The 16,647-nt window shown below is 44.5% G+C and overlaps 1 protein-coding gene across 2 annotated transcripts; it reads left to right on the top strand.

Annotated features, from left to right (window-relative positions):
• Positions 1 to 518: 518 nt before the first annotated feature.
• Positions 519 to 7,398, top strand: SHISA2 (shisa family member 2). 2 transcript variants are annotated; one of them, XR_009458975.1, is made up of 3 exons: positions 519 to 1,132; positions 4,026 to 4,886; positions 4,989 to 7,398. XR_009458975.1 is itself a non-coding variant. In XM_059720394.1 (2 exons), exons 1-2 carry the CDS (start codon positions 829 to 831, stop codon positions 4,577 to 4,579), a joined length of 858 nt encoding a protein of 285 aa, XP_059576377.1. In that variant the 5' UTR covers positions 519 to 828; the 3' UTR covers positions 4,580 to 7,398. The 2 variants fall into 2 exon arrangements, 1 of the variants encoding a protein (XP_059576377.1); XM_059720394.1 differs by having other exon boundaries at positions 4,026 to 7,398.
• Positions 7,399 to 16,647: the final 9,249 nt, after the last annotated feature.

Below are 16,647 nucleotides of genomic sequence, written 5' to 3'. Positions count from 1 at the left end.
TATTGTCATTATCTCTGGTGAAGGGGGGGTCTCGATACTAAAAGTTCACCCGGAGTCCAGTGCAGGGTGGCACAGAGCACAACCACGTGAGCGCCCTGCGGGGGCTGAGCGAGGGAGTTTCCCTCTAGGCCTTGACCTAGCACTGGTGTTTCTGGCGTGACAGGAATGGCTGTTACAGAAGCTTGACTGTGGCCCTGCAGCGCGTTTCTCCCTTTGGGGACATACAAAAAACTAAGAGCTCTTGGTTCCTAGAGGATACCTTTTCTTAGACCAACTGGGAACCGTCGCAAGAGCCGTGTCCTTTTCTGCAAGCTGCCGGGATCCAAGTCCCTTGGTCCGGCTCGGGGAAAAGCACAGGTGACACGGCCTCGCCCCGCGGCGCCGCACCCCCGAGCGGCGCCCCGAGCCCCCGCCCGCACCGCCCGCCAGGGGGGCGGGGACGCGGACGCATGCGCGGCGGCGGCGGCGGCGCGGGTGCCTATAATAAGAGCGAGGCGGCGAGCGAGCGGCAGGAGCCGGCAGAGCCGGAGTGGGAGTTGGTCCTTGCCCTTCCCCGGCCCGGCCCGGCCCGGCCCGCGCGGCGGGGCAGCGCTGTGCGGCCGCTGCGGGGCTGCAGCCGGGCGGCATGGACACGTGGCGGGGCGCGGGCGGCGGCTGATCGCCCCGCGCCCTCCAGCTGGCGGCGGGGATGAGCGGCGGCGGCCGCGAGCGGGGGGCGCCGCCGGCCCGGCAGCCCTGGGCGGGGGCGGCGGATGCCGGGGGGCAGCGACGGCGGCGGCGGCGGCCCGAGGCGGGGCGGTGAGCGCGGAGCAGCCCGGGCGCGGGGCCATGCGGAGCGGGCGCTGGTGGCTGGTGCTGGCGGCGCTGGGCTGGCTGCTGCCGGCGGGGGCGGCGGCGAGCGGCGAGTACTGCCACGGCTGGCTGGACGCGCAGGGCGCCTGGCGGGACGGCTTCCAGTGCCCCGAGCGCTTCGACGGCGGCGACGCCACCATCTGCTGCGGCAGCTGCGCCCTGCGCTACTGCTGCTCCAGCGCCGAGGCCAGGCTGGACCAGGGCGTGTGCGACAACGACCGGCGGCAGGGCGGCGCCGAGCACGGCCGGCCCGACAAGGACGGCGCGGACGGCGCGGCAGGTAGGCGGCTCCCGCCCGGCAGCATCGCCGCCTCCGGCCCCCGCCCCGGCCCCGGCCCCGGCCCCGGCCCCGGCGGGACAGCGCGCCGGGCGGGGCGTCATGCTGCATCCCCCTGCACGGGGCTTTTTGGCTCCTCATCCTGCGCCATGCCCAGCTGAGAAGTGGGACAGAAGGAGGTGGCCTGAACTGAACTGGAAATGGGGGTGGGGGGTATTGCTTGGTTGGGGGGTTTTTTTGTTTGTTTTTTTTACCAAGCCCAGAAAGCCCCAGGTGCGGGATGATAAGTAAATGCCAACCGTGTCAAACGGAGGCAGCAGACACTGGGGTCCGGTCCGGTCCGCCTGTTGCCTATCTTGAAACCAGAAAGAAGGAGCAGCGTTAAATCGCTGAGTCTGCCCCATAGCGTAAGAGCCCTTCATTCAGGCTGCACAGATGACACGGCCGTTGATTTTCTTTTTTGCCTGCATTTGCTCCTTGGAAGTTGGCTTGCGTGTGTGTATTTTTTTTTTTTTTTTTCTTTTTTGAGCATTAAGTTTTCTCAGTGACGCTGATTCTCAGTCTTGGATAAGTTGTCAGACACACAACGGCAGAGTGCTTCATCAGCTCTTCTGCCTTGCTAGCGCCCGCAGTTTAAAAAAAGGTGGGGGGGGAGGGGGCAAGTCTGAAAGGGACCAGTTGTTTCAGGAAAAATAACTTGAGCAGGCTGACATTTCCAAATGACTTCTAGCCAGCACTACTCCCCATTATATAAATTCTCCAGTCCTCCAATGCTGCTTCTTAAGACTGTATTTATAAAGACTGAATTTCAAGGGTAAACTTGAGCCTTTCTGCTGCTGTTTGGAAAAAGCCTCAGTGGCACCCAGCATATCTTGCTGCCATACACAAGTACTGAACACACTGGAACTAGCCTGAAGTGATGTTATAATTAGGACAGACTTACTCTTGGAAAACTTGTGTAGAGCAGTCTATAGCAAGTGTATGCACCTGCTAAAGAACGGCTGTACTTGCCAAGTGCAGATATAAACACAATTTTATTTGGAAACTTCTTGTTTAAAAAAAAAAAGTGTTGAAAAGTAAATGGGGCTTAACTGTGGCCTTTGACTTAATAATGATGTGCATGTAACTGACTATTAGGTAATCCAGGAATATTGGGTATTCCAGCTTCAGTGACCATATGACTCCCACTTACCATTGTTAGAACAAGGCATTTTCCCCCTAAAACTCACTTTGCACACTTATTTATGGCTCACCATTTAGAGCTGCAGCTATTCCTGTAAATGCACTTGTTAAACTTCAAGAACCAAAGTCTTGTCCTCTTGACCTTGTATCCAGCACATCTCATTAGTAATAGCTCTATTAGTGTTGGTTGCCATGGTCAGGTAATGCCATCTCATGGGTTAGGAACACTTTTTGAGGCTTGAGGCTGTCAGTCACGTTACAGTGCTGAGGCCAAGGCATGTTGTTTGCAATTTCCATAAGAGCCTAAAGGAGATGGGGCCCTCTATTATTGTAGTGTATGAATACCTCACGGTCTTCAGTTGAAGTGTTTATCCTTACAAACCCCTCCATGGAGGGCAGTGCTATTATCTCCTTTTCGCAGATGAAGAACTGAAGCAGAGAGCCTACGGCCCAGACCCTTAAAAGGGATTTAAGTCCATTTCTGTCTCTTGAAGCACCTACATCCACTATTTAGATGCTTCCGACACCCTCAAAACCACCTAAAGCCAAGATCTTCATGTATGGTTGACTTGCACTAAACCTGAGCACTAATGCCACACTGGAGCCTAGTTCACATCAGAGCCTCAAAGGGGAGTCTCGCTAGGGGTTGCCTTGCTTACCCACTATTGACCTGAGCCTGTAGGCATGCTTGGAGCACAGCCAAGATGAAATGGAACTTGTGTAGGACTGGGCAAGTCTGCTTGTCCATTTCTAGTAATTAGGTGAAGAAGTTGAGCACACATCCCACGTAACTGTCCTAACAGGGGATTAAAATTTAGTAATGCAAAGCAGAACTGCTCCAGCAGGGGAGGAGGCAGAGAGACATGCTGCAAAGCAGTCAACAACCACTGGTTAGAGCCCTCCTTGAGGCTGTAAAGGTACAAATCCAAATCTACTCTGAATGAGGGAAATGGATCTTCCCCATTGCAGGGAAATGCTGGAAGCGCTGGAATCTCGACTGTTCTAGGTAGCGGATTTCTCTCAGTTTTTCCGCAGATGTCTAAATTTCGTTTCCCCCCTGAATTGCAGAAGACTGTTCACAGCTCAGGATCCCAAGAGGAGGGAGATGCTGATCCTTGGTTTGGTCAGCCTTGTAGGCACTTAAGCCATGCGCCCTTCATCTGGATTTCACTTTTGGCCAGCTTATGCAGCCCTCCACTCAGCTGGTTATTGGTGGCCCTTTACTTCTACAACTTATTTTTCCTGAGCACTGTATGGAGGGCCCTGAGTCTTCCATTAGATAGCGGGATGCCCTGGAGTCGCACCTAGCAAGGCTTCAATATTTTTGAAGCTCTGTCCCAAGCATCTTGCTTAAGGTCACAAGGAAAATCCAGGATGGAGCAGGGAATTGAGCCCTGGTCTCCCAAGTCCTCAGCTGGTATCCTAACTTCAGTAACCCTTTCTCTCTGGTCATCTGATTCACTTAGTTTTGAAAATCTCAGCTTTATTTTTAGTAGTAACTTCATCTTGGTCCTCTCATACTTAAAATAACTGGGAAATGTATAGACTCCAGGTTCCTCTTTACCTGAAAAACATGACTATATATGTATGAACTACTTGTTCCATAACTGAAAGATACAAGCAGTGAATCCTCATATTCTTTTGCATCACCTTGTTTGTGAGGTCTGGCCTTTGTTGCATCTCCTAATAATTCACTGTTCTGTTTCTTTTGTAGTGCCCATCTATGTGCCGTTCCTCATAGTTGGATCTGTTTTTGTTGCCTTTATCATCTTGGGATCTCTAGTAGCAGCTTGCTGCTGCAGATGCTTGCGACCCAAGCAGGAACCACAACAGAGCCGAGCTCCTGGTGGTAACCGGCTGATGGAGACAATTCCCATGATCCCAAGTGCCAGCACCTCCCGTGGTTCCTCTTCTCGTCAGTCAAGTACTGCTGCCAGCTCCAGTTCCAGTGCCAATTCAGGTGCCAGGCCTCCCCCTACGAGGTCGCAGACCAACTGCTGTTTGCCAGAAGGGACCATGAATAATGTATATGTCAACATGCCCACTAATTTCTCAGTACTAAACTGTCAGCAGGCTACCCAGATTGTGCCGCACCAAGGGCAATACTTGCACCCACAGTATGTAGGTTATGCTGTTCAACATGACTCTATGCCTCTAACCCCAGTGCCACCTTTTCTGGATGGTCTACAAAGTGGATACAGGCAGATTCAATCTCCTTATCCTCCTACCAATAGCGAACAGAAGATGTACCCAGCAGTGACTGTGTAACTTCGAAAAAACAAACAGATTTTGTTACCAAAACTGAGCAGAGGAGACATACTTTTGGAATGGATCTTACAGAACATTTGTATATAATTTTGAAAGGCTCATGCATGTCAGACAGTGTTTATAAACCATCTCTTTTGAGTGGGTTCAGTTGCCAAAAACTGTAGGACAATATCTTCAAAGTAACGTTTCCAGATACTTTCATTCCAATGCATGATTTACAGCGGCAAAGGATTGTGCTGAAGATGCATATGCATTTCAGATAAAACTGTGTGAGAGAGAGATGCCTGAGCCATTAAGTGCCCTTCAGGTATGACATGGTCAGAAGTATTTGCCTAATTCACAAAGAGTTTTGTCACATTGTACAAGGCTGTAGTACTTAAGAAACCTTCCTTCTCTTCCTGTTTTCCAGCCCCTTAACAGCATTTCACCGATTGCTTCACAGACAATCACAATGACAATGGAAGATGAAACAGTGCAATCATTGTAAGTTAGTAGTTAGACCAAGTTCTGTCATTTCTTATGCACCAGAGATTTGAGGTGAGATGCTGCATTATGCTCATCTTGTGAAAAACCATTTTTGCTGTCCCTTATATTTATGTAGGAATTGGAGCTGAATGTTTTGCAGATTTCTAACTTGGAAACCATTCTTGATTTGACTTCGACTTACCTTCAAGAACCAGTAGTCGTTTGCACAAACTTTGTTGATCTCTGAACTTTTAATAAAAACTGGATAGAAGGGTTTTGCTCTTACTGGCATGTCAGCAAAACCTTTGATCTTGCTGTCATCCTATTCATTTCAAGTTTGAACTGTGTTTGCAGAGAAAGGTCATGTTGTATCTTCAAATATGACCAGAAATCCCACTTCCTGTGAAACAGTAAACCTGTGTGAATGTGCACAAACTGGCCAAACCCAGGTTTTGCTGTGGGTTTGTAATTCAATTCAACCATGAGGGAATGGGATTTATTCTCACCCAAATCTCTCTGAATTGCCAACCAGTTCTGTTGCTGAAAAACAGTCGCTCCAAGCTCAACTTGGGAGGGTTTGCACAGCTAGAACTGAAGGCAGTTTTCAGATAGACCTTTTTTTTTTTTTTGTATTGAAAGTACAAACAAAAGAACCCCCTCCAAACATTCACTAAATTCTAACAGCTCTTCATGTTGTATAACTTCAGGATAAATAAAATACAATTTTAGCATGATATAAAAATCTTTGGGAGTAGTTTAAATCCTCAAGAAGGTAGCCAGTTGCAGAGTGTGACTTTGCACTAAAGCTATTGATTATTCCATTTGTAATAAAACAGATAAGTTTCTCCTGAGTTGAAAGAAACAACAAATACAAAAAGTAGTAACATGCATTTCATGATTCTTTAAAACAATTCAACAATAAGTCTAAAATAATCTGTGCATAACAATCACTTCCTTATACATATTTGGAATCACACTGGTAGAGAGGACATACAGGAAAATACTGTAACCCAGACTAGAGTTTATAAAAAAAAAAAAAAAAAGTTTCTTATTGTCTAATGCTGTATCTGTATCAGTATGTAGCAATAAATGGGATATTAACATTTTGTTTGACAATTATTTATAAATGTGCCCCCCCACACACTTTTTTTTTTTTTACAAAATAAAGAGATGTTCTTGACCACTGACATAGGAAAATATCTTAACAATAGCACAGTAAGCTTAGCCTTTATAAAAGGTTGACTTTCTTTTGATGAGAAAAGATTAGGTGTGATCTTGGGAAGTGCAGAGCACCTCCTGCTAAACTCTTGAGGTGTAAATTATGAAAAAGATTTAGGTAGAGCTCTATTCAGTATTGCAAGGCCTGTAGAGCAGATTTTTTTAAAGTATTTAGGCTCCTAAAGATCCAAATAAACACCTACTGGGATTTTTAAAACATCATTGATATCTAACTCCTATTCTTAAATAGAGTTAGGCGCTCAGATGATTTTTAAAAGTCCCTAGGTAACAAGATTTAGTCACACGTCTACACGTGCATTAAGGTGCTTTTCCTAATGCTCATTAAGTTTAGTACCTCAGATGTAAGGTACTAAATAAATGCACATTAGGCTGCCTTAATGCACAGTACTGAGAGCGCATTTTTTCTAAGTGACACTTAATGCACAGTAATCGATTTTACTGTACATTAGCATAATTACACTTTTTTTTACATGACACTTTAATGTGCAGTAAAATAGGCTACTGTACATTAAAGCATACCTGTAGACATGCCCTTTGCCAGTTAGCTCACTTTGGCCTTGCAATGATGAATGCAGCAGCATTTACATACCTCTAAAAATCTGAGCCTGAATCATTGTAAGTTAGCCTTCAAGTACTGTTGACTTAAAAAAAAAAAAAAAAAAAAAAAAAAAATTTCCTTTTTTTTAAATCAGGACTAGCGTTTCTTATCGGAAGACAGGCTCATAAAGTGATGTTAGTTTCTTCAACTGTGAATAATGTTAGCTCTCTCTTTCTCCCAGAATGCACTGCATTCATTGCACATGCCCTGTAAAGACACCTTCTCTGACTTACAAAATTCAGGTGAATCTCTTTGTACATTGTTTACTTGTTAAAAATATGAATAAGTTAAATTTATGTATGTAGAAAGTAACTGACAGCTGAAGGGGGGAAGGGACCCGGAGTTGTAATAAAAAGAAGTTTGTGAAATGTGATGTTTTATATGTCATGTATAATGTAAAACCAATGTTAACATTTGATATAGTTTTTAAACCTCTGAAAGGGCACTCAACTTAAAGTGTTTCTTACAAGTGAAGAAAAAAACCCTCTTGTTTCTTAATAAATATTTTATGGTGTGATTTTGTTGTTGTTGTTCAATCTCTGTCAAACTAATGAAATGTTCTTCAGTTACTGACAATTTTCTTGATGAAGTTTTCTAGGAACATACCCAAATAACTGAATTCTGCACATTGAGGTAAGGAACATATTTAGAGCCCTTTAATTTGATTTAAAAGAATACAAAAAACACCCTACATGACTAGAAATGGCAACTTTTCCTCCTGCTGTATTATATATGTCACCTTAAACCCCAAAGTTATAGCAGTGAAGGAGAGTGGCATAATCTGGGACTCTAAGTCTGAGAGTATGATAAATGATGGCTGGCAGATGAATTATTAACCAAATGAGAGCATTTGTGCTTTCAATTACCATATTTTCTTGTATAAAACAGACCCCAACTAAAACATGCACGTTGTTTCTTGATGGCAGAATGTGGAAATAAAAGATTATTTCAGGCATGGCTAGCTATGATGCAAAATCTTGCTGTGAAGATAAGTCCCTAGGAAGTATGGCATCACAAGAGAGAGTCTGGGTGGGACAGCAGGAACTTCCTAGTGCCAGCTGCCTCATCCAGACCATCTCGGATGCCACACTTCCTGGACACATTTTCAGGAGGACTTGCTCCTTATGTCACACTAGGTTAGTCCCCAGATCCTTGCAAAGGCAGTAGGAAGACAGTTTGGGTTTTTTTTTTTTACTTGTTCTTTATATAAGTTCCTGTAACTTGTTTTCACATCACAAGCCTCATCAAAATATTGTACAGCTCACTTGCTGTTTCAGGCACAAGCTAACTATGGCACAAGCCAATAACTATGGTTCTTAGTTAACACAGGACTCTGCCTGTTCACAACTCCCTCTCCGGCAATTTTGGGGGGAAAGATGTGTGCTGTGTGAGAGAAAATACAATATTTGAAAATTAAGTGCTCTCACTAGGGAGATGATTCAACAAGATAATAAAGTATGTGAATATTTCCACTGCTTTCAAGAGGTTTGATCATGCTTAAAAGTTAAGTATGGGGAGTGCAGAACACCTGCAAAACTTGAGGTGCAGAGTACCTTGATGAATTGGGACATAGGCTGCTTTTCATGGAAAGCTACTATATGCTAGCTGCCAGCCGCATCCAAGTTACTATCATAGCAGAGGGCCAGCTCTTCTAATTACAGGTAAAAACCCATTTCTGTTTAAAGGTTGACTTTATTTTTTTTTTTTTAAAGAACTCCAAAATTTACATGCCTGTTTAGGTTGCCTAGCATATTGGCATGCCTCATGGAGGTTCACCATAGAATTAATGAACCAAAAGGGGGGGGGGGTGTTTTGAATCTGTAGTTCTTGAGATAAAGCCTCCTTTTAACCCCTTCAAAGAAGCTGTTTTTCTTAAAATTGACCCCTTTTTTTTGTTTAAATCCATGCATCTTGGGGCTCACACCGTGGCTCTAATTACTTTGAAAATGGCTTCTGCCTTGGATATTGGACCTCAGGTAGGACATAGTATTCCTCTCAGAGATTTGGAAGTGGTGTTCAAAAAAGACTTTGGCTCAGGATAGGTGGCCATTCATGAGGCAAGTAAGTAATAGAACAATACTTGTGAGCCAGAAGGATTACATTCAGCTAGTGCTGAGCTCATGTGAGGCCAGCTAGCCTGCCAGTGCTCACAGTATCTTACGGGGAAGGGTGCTCCACTGAATACGATGTTCAACCAAACTCAAATTTCCATCCAGTTCTTGTTTCCATAACACTTATGTCAAAGGTTGGGGGGGGATTTTTCTTTTGGGGGGAGTGGAATCTCACTACCAGCAAGCTCAGAGGGGCTCAAACTATTTTAAAAAAAGAAAATACATGTTCTGGGAGGGGCAGGAGAAGCAAATGGTGGAGAAATCAGGAAGAAGGGCTTGGAGCTCTAGCAAGGAAAGGGCATGTAAATGAGAACAACTGGTTGGGGAAGGGGGACAGGTCAGGCTCAGGCCAGGAGGAAGAAGGGAAGGGAGGCATGGGCCCTGGAAGGGAGGACAGCAGGGTGAATGGCAGAGAGGTAGGAAATAAGATGAGGTTGCCTGCCAGCTCTATGTATTCTTCTCCCATGTGTATGCCGGTGTCTGGGGAACAGTGCTTCTTGAATGTCTGAGCCCTTCATATCCTCTTTGTGTGCAGGGAGCATGGGGGTGTCCTTTCTTTCTAGAAACAGCTGGGTCTCTCTCCTTACTCACCTGAGGTGAGAATTAGGAAGCCCTTTGTCTCATTTGCATGTGCCAAGGTAGGGGGATACTCCTTCTTCTGGCCTTTTCTGAAGCCCTCTCCCTGTCCACGGTATAAGCACTGTCACTCTGAGTCCTTCTCCCTTGCCTCTTATGTGAGCCATCTTTGAATAAGCTTTGCTTTTCTGAGCCAGATTTCTGAACCCTCTACCTGCTACCAAAAAATGAGCGCAGACTGTAAGAGGGGTTGGGGGCAAAAGGTTGGCCCTGAAGGTAATCGAACTTGATACTTCTGAAAAGCAGGAAATACAAGCATAATGTGTTCATCACCCTGAGTGTGATGGGAGACTTGGCTGTAGGTCAGGGGAGAGAGCTGGCATGGTGTGAGGAATGAGTGAGTGAGCTAGACCCCACGTTTGGGAGGCCTGGATAAAAGTGGTACAAGAATAGCAAGCCTGGCTTTCTGCATATAGCAGGAGTGACCCTCCAGTAAGTGATAGCTCTGTTACCAGTATATAAGTATACGGCAGCACAGAGTGCCAGAGGGCACAGACCTACTTTACACCTGCCACCTGGAGACAGGAGAGGTGTCAATATTTTGGGCCATGGAACATGCCTGTGGTTTCTCTCAGAGGTCCTGTTTAGCAACTCCACCTCCCAAACATTTCAATACTCAACTTAATCCTCAGTTCCACAGTGTTAGTGTCCACTTGCAGTGGAGTGGGGTTACCACGTCAGAATTACAAAGTATCTGTTACCTTTATCCTTACATATAGACATCAGCACTAGTTAACCGTACACCTGTATACATGATAAATAAGGAGGCTACGTGGCTCTATGCCCTTAACCAGCACTTATCTAGGTCCAAAACTTAGATCCTCAAAACCCTAATTCAGCTCCCACTTAACTGTGGCAACACTGAAGTTTCCTGAAGGTCCCCAGATGCCTAAACTTCTGCTTTTGGACATACCTATCCAAAAAACTTGGCATTCTTAGCTTATCTCATCCTGTAGGTGATCTCAGAGCACTTAGGGGATGGTGCTCCAAACAAAATGCTGCCAGAAAAGGAGCTGCCATTGCCGCTTCCACCTCTTTTTAATCCAGTAATTTAGCACTTTACCCACAAAATGTGTCTTCTAAATTCCTGCCCCTTCCCATACGCATCACCAAGCTATAGTGCACCTTTTTTAGGGCATGGGAAGTAATCAGTAGCAGTAGAGCGAAGTAGAATGATGCAGATCGTGATCAATGATCAGCTCTATGACAGAAGAGTAAAGGAGGTGGGATAAATTTATGGAGGGGATAGGATGACAGAAAAGAGAGCTCTGGCTTTCCAGGTAGGGTGTGCGAGTATGGAGTTGCATTGGCTGTCCCCAGGTTGTGGAGCAAAGTGGAGCCTTGTTTGGTGTAACAAGGGGTGGGTGAGCAGGCATCAGCCCTAGGCACCAAGATGGCAGCCCTCCCACCCCCGGTAGTCCATGTCATGACAGCAGCAGCAGTCCCACACCTCATTGTAGCATCTGGGCAGGCAGACCACACTGTGGCAGCAGCAGCCAGGGACTTTGAAACCCCAGGGCAGGAGAGACTCTCACCCTCCTCCTTCCTCCTCTGCCCTTGGCACCCTCCCCTCCTCACTCCCCCTCTCTCTCCAAGCCTTGCTACCTAGGCCTCTGGGTTTTCCCCATGCTTCTGGGATTTGCTGGTTGCCACCTGGAGCTGAGAAGGACTTTCCCCCTCCTGTTGCTACAGGCATCAGGGGTTTTGTTGTTGCTCGGTTGGTTTTTCACCTTCCTCAGAAGCGTTGGGTGTTGGCTGCAGCCAAGGCTGGGCGCTGTGACTGGGGCATGCTAGTGCTCCTGCTAGGACTAAATAACCCTGTTAGATGGCAAACGTGATTCACAAGATAAGCCCAGAGATTTCAAGTAGGAAGCTGCAGAGTTAAAAGTATTCTGACCTGTCGTGGTCTCTCTCGGTTTGCAGCAGCAGAACTGCTCTATTATTTTCCTGTAATCAAAAAAAAAAGAGCAAAAACCAAGAGCTAGCATTTTCTAAGGGGTATCTTGAGTCTAATGAGGGGTGCCCGAGTCTAAGAAGACAGAGAACCACTGGTTTAAAGATTTTTTTAAGGCTCCAATCATATTTATTAGCTAAGCATTAATCTCTAACATTTCATGGTAAAATGTTGTTTTTCCCACTTCCTTCTGAATTGAAATGATGTTTTTCACTTATCAGTGACCCTTATTTTAGTTGAAATATTTCGCTTAAATTAAACGAAACTCCTTTTTGACTGAGTGGCACAGTTCAGGAATATTTTGTGTTTTACCACACTGGCACTCCAGTGTCTGAGGCTGAAAGTCAGATTTTGAATTCCAATGTTTGCTAATCCCTTCAGTTTCCAGATGTTGGTTACACTGGCATGGACATTATTGACATTTCTGATGAGAAAGCAAGGCAGACTTTCTGCTGGAAGCAAGGGAGGAAAAAAATGAATTAATAGGAAATTGGGTCTCATCAACTCTACATGCTCATGACTCAGAAATAGGAAAGAACAGTCTGGGGAAATTTACAGCCTTAGTTGGTTGTATTTAGAGCATACCTAAAATGTAACAGTATCTGGAGCATTTAGGAAATCAAAAGAACAGGGTAAAAACATGGTGTTATATACACTGGAGAAGGAGGAATTGGTTCATGTTTTATAGACAGATTCACATTAGATGAATGGCACCCCCAAAAAGGGAGGTTATATTTTCTATCAATTTTTTTTCCATTGGGAAATTGGGCATTAAACTACAAACAATTCACAAAATACATGCTTTGTGTGGAAAGTCTGTCATAGAAAACCCACACAGCCTACAACAATTATAACCAAAAACCAAAATATTTTTTGTTTTTCAGCCAAATTTTTTTTACCAGTTTAATCTCTGCTGAAAAATAAGGTGTTTCTCTCCACCCTACCCCAACCCCAGTGAAACATTTAGACAAAAATGCTTTAGGATCAAAAATTTTGGTGGGTAAATTCCTCCACTGCCATGTTTGACTATATCCATCAAAGAGAGCAAGGTAGGGCCTGATATTTCAGTTATTTTTCTGATGAGTCCTTAGCATCTTACCTTGCCATTAATAAGGAAGTGATAGCAGGGCAGATCAGGAAAACGATTTCTGAGTAAGGTGGGGTGAGAACACAAATCACAAAACCTCCTACTGAGACAGCTAGGGGAGGTGGCTGTGCTTTTAAAAGTGGTGGGTTGAGTTTGTTTACATATTTTCAGGGCATTAGCTATTTATGTAGCATGGGATTGTGGGGTTTTTAAATAGCAATGCCCCAAAACAGCCCTTTTCGCAGGGTAATTTGAAAGGATTGAGAATACCAAAGGCAATCTTTCAGCAGTTGATGCGGCAAATATTAATTTACTTACGTATTGGAAATTATCTATGTGCAAATCCTCCCCCATCGCGCACTACTCTCTCCTCTATATTTAAATGCTTAGCAGAAGTAATGTCATAACCAGGGATGCAAATAAAAATGCATTTTGCCTTTCAGGGAATATTTCTTCAACAGTGAATCACTCAAATCTAGATGCAATCAAGTCCACATTACTCGGACACTCAGATCAAGAACTAACTGTCCGTCAGTTGATTCTTGAATATGCTCCCGTCCGGTTCTCATGAAAGTCAGTGGAAAGACTCCTACGTGACTGGATTGGGTCCACTGTACAGAGAAAGAGGACACAATGTCCTGAAAGGCTGAAACATCAGCTTCTACCTTCGTATGCTGCTAATGAATGCCTTGTCTTACAGTAGTTTTGTTGCTTCCTTTCCTTTTTTGGTTGAAAAAAGATATGAATAGCTCTTAAAATCCAGCAACTCTTCTAAATTAATTATATATTGTGTACATACATTTCCATTCCTACACAGGCATAAAAACAAGAGGCAGAAGGGCTTTCTTAAGTAATCTTGTCCATCTGCCAGCCGATGCAGAATTGCTCCCTACAGTGTATTCTGAAGCACGTGATTCCGTCTAGGTTTGAGTGACTCACTGCTGAAGAAATATTCCCTGAAAGGTAAAATGCATTTTTGTTTCCTCAATTTCATCCCATTACTTGGTTTCACCTTCTTAGACCACCTTGAACCATTCCTCTTCTTTCCCCAGTATTTGCCCCTTTCGGATTTATGTTCTCACTTAATTGTAGCTGCACAGGTTTAGTGCTTTCAATCCTTTCTTTGTAAATAAATTGCTACTTAGTTATGTATGTTGCTTCTCTCTGAAACGCTCTGTAATTTGACCTCATTCTGTGGGAACAAAGATACTGGGTACTAAAAACAGTGTTCTAGATGCAGTGTGTGTGTATGCGCGCGCATGTGCATGCATGCACAAAGGTGTGTGTTTACTGTATATATACCTATATGGAAAGGCTATTGTTTGGCCCATAACATGCAACCTCTGACTATGCAGCTTCAAATTGTGTTGGCTCTTTTATCCCACTGCATCCCTTTGCAAATTAATATTCTATTACTTTGGGATATTAATCACTTCCCATGGTGAATCTTAAACCATTTTGCAGATGTTACTGAATAGATTTTATAACACCTCAGGGTACAAATAAACATTAGCACAAACCAAACTTCAGAATGAAACAATTGGGGCTGCTACACATGCAGCTTTCCTCACACAACACATCAATGACAGGAAAGTTTCAGCCACCTAACAGTACATATACTTCATTCTGCCATAAACTTGCCCACAACTTACCATTACCACAACTACCACAGTGCACACCACACTCCAGATTCTGCTTTTCCCTTTGGTCCTTCTGCACACTACTTCACTAGCTTATTTTTTTTTCCATGGCTTGTCATGGTAGATATCTGCTGTAGTGGTTAAAGCCAATTGAAATTAAAGTCCAGTTAAAGCCATGTGCCAAAGGGCAATTAGAAGAAGTGTTGGAAGCCTGGCATCTTGATGTGTAGAGTGAGGAAGTCACAAAGACTTTTGGATATTACTGTTGTAGGCTTTTTTAATGCTTAATTGGCAATGGTGCTTCCGTGTTTTAACAAGGAACCAGCATGGGAATGATTTAATCCATCAGCTGCTTTGTTCAGATAAATCTGACAGAAAAAATATAGCACTTAATGTGCACTAAGCAACCCCTGCCAATCAATCAGGCTTGCATGTGCCCAGCCCCCTGTCAATCAATCAGACTTGTATACTACCCCACTCAAAGCTTACATGGGCACCCAGCTTCAATTAATCAGGTGCAAAGGCTCTAAACTTTCAGATCAAATATGAATAGCAGCTAAAAATTACCCTAAAATTAACATTAAAAGAAAAAACACTCTGTTTTGCATCAGATCTAAGCACTTCAGGTACAGACAGAAACAACAATTTTTGCTCAGTCTGGCAGCAGAAAGCAATTTATAGCTATGACCAAACAAGTGCACGGCTGCAGACAGCTTCAAAAAGGCTTGATCAGGTGAAAATCTGACCCTTAATTGCATGAGGTATCAGATAAAGATGTTTCAAAATGTAGTGGCTATTGTAACTTGTGTCTGGGAGCTCCTAGCCTGTCACTGTTTTCAGAATGGGAGAGGGGAAAGGGAGAGGAGGGAGTTCAGTCTGTGGTGTTTTTCAGCTCTCCCTGGACGGTGGGACAGGTATATTGGAGCCCCCCCAGAGGTGCGGGGGGCTCCCATTCACCCACCCCACCCTTCAGGGCCGGTTGGGGAGCCCCAAGAATGAGCTCTCTCCACTGCCTTCCCGCTTTCCATTCTGAAAACAGAGAGCACTGGCCGAGAGCCCTGGCCATTGCTATGGGAACCTGGCTGCAGGCTCTCAGCTGGCAGCTACTACACTTGATCTTAGCCCAAAGGCCTATTACCTCCCACCTAGAACCAACAGTGAACTTCTGTTTGGTCTGGGGTAATGTTGTAACTCAGAATGCTTTGCAAAAAAAAATTGTTCTGAGTTACAACAGCTGAGTGCAGCTGGGAGCTGCACTTCTGTCTGCTCAAGATCTCTCAAGTGTTGTGCAAAGGTGTTTTAAGTGACACAAGAGTGAAAGGAAGAACAGGACTGAAAGGAAGTAGGTCTGGCAAAGACAAACCTTAGTCGAAGCCCAAAGGAAAAAAAAAAAGAGTAGCTGTTGGAAATCCATTAGGATAAATCAAACAAAAACTACGTAGAAAATTCAAGATATGGAAAAACTAAACATACATGAAATTTCACACCAATTAGCAAGCTCCCAACAGAGAAAAGAGATGACTGATGTTCCAGTTTGAAACCTCACCTCAAATGCAGTTCTTGAGTTGACACCTGGCACCTCTCTAATTGTCAGGGGAAGATGAGGCTTAAAAAGATTAGGTACATTGCTTAAGATTTATACATGAAGCCTGCAGAAGAGTCACAAATAAGCCACATCTTGAATCCCAGGCCTGTACCTGACCCTCAGCACCACCCACACTCTCAGGGGACTGGATTGGCTGTTCACACTCAATCTTCCTGTAGGTTTTCTTCCCCAGAATTTCTGCTTTCCAAGTTTCTTCCTCCCACTGAATAGCTGTTATGAAAATATTCCCCATATGTATTCACTTGTATTTTTCCAAGCTGAATCCCATTTTATTATTTCCTGCTTGTATTTCTTACTTCTCTGTAGGTCTCTGTATTATTTCTGTGTCCTCAATGGGGTTTGCAACATTTCTCTGTTTAGGATCACTTGCAAACTGAATTAATGTACTGTTTGACCCCCTCTCCAGATCACTATTATTCCATGGCTAATGAAACTAGATCTGCAACCCAGTCACGGTGGTACCCGCCCTCCCTCAGATAACTAGGCATGCTGCCACTGAACATGGTGACTGTGTATAATCCTTCATCCTGCATTCAATCCATGTGACAGGCCTTCTACCCAAGTAACACAGAATTAATTCAGTGGGAGGTGCTGTACGCCGGAACTAGCTATATTACAATATGAGCAAGGAGAGGTACTTAGCCATGTTAGTCTGAAGTTAGGCAGAATGACATTAACCTTGACACAACACATACCAGATCATGGCCCTTCCAATACTGATGTGTGTTACAG

Source organism: Alligator mississippiensis, chromosome 1, assembly GCF_030867095.1.
Source record: "Alligator mississippiensis isolate rAllMis1 chromosome 1, rAllMis1, whole genome shotgun sequence".
NCBI classification, from domain to species: domain Eukaryota; kingdom Metazoa; phylum Chordata; order Crocodylia; family Alligatoridae; genus Alligator; species Alligator mississippiensis.
This window is presented reverse-complemented; position numbering and strand designations above follow the sequence as displayed.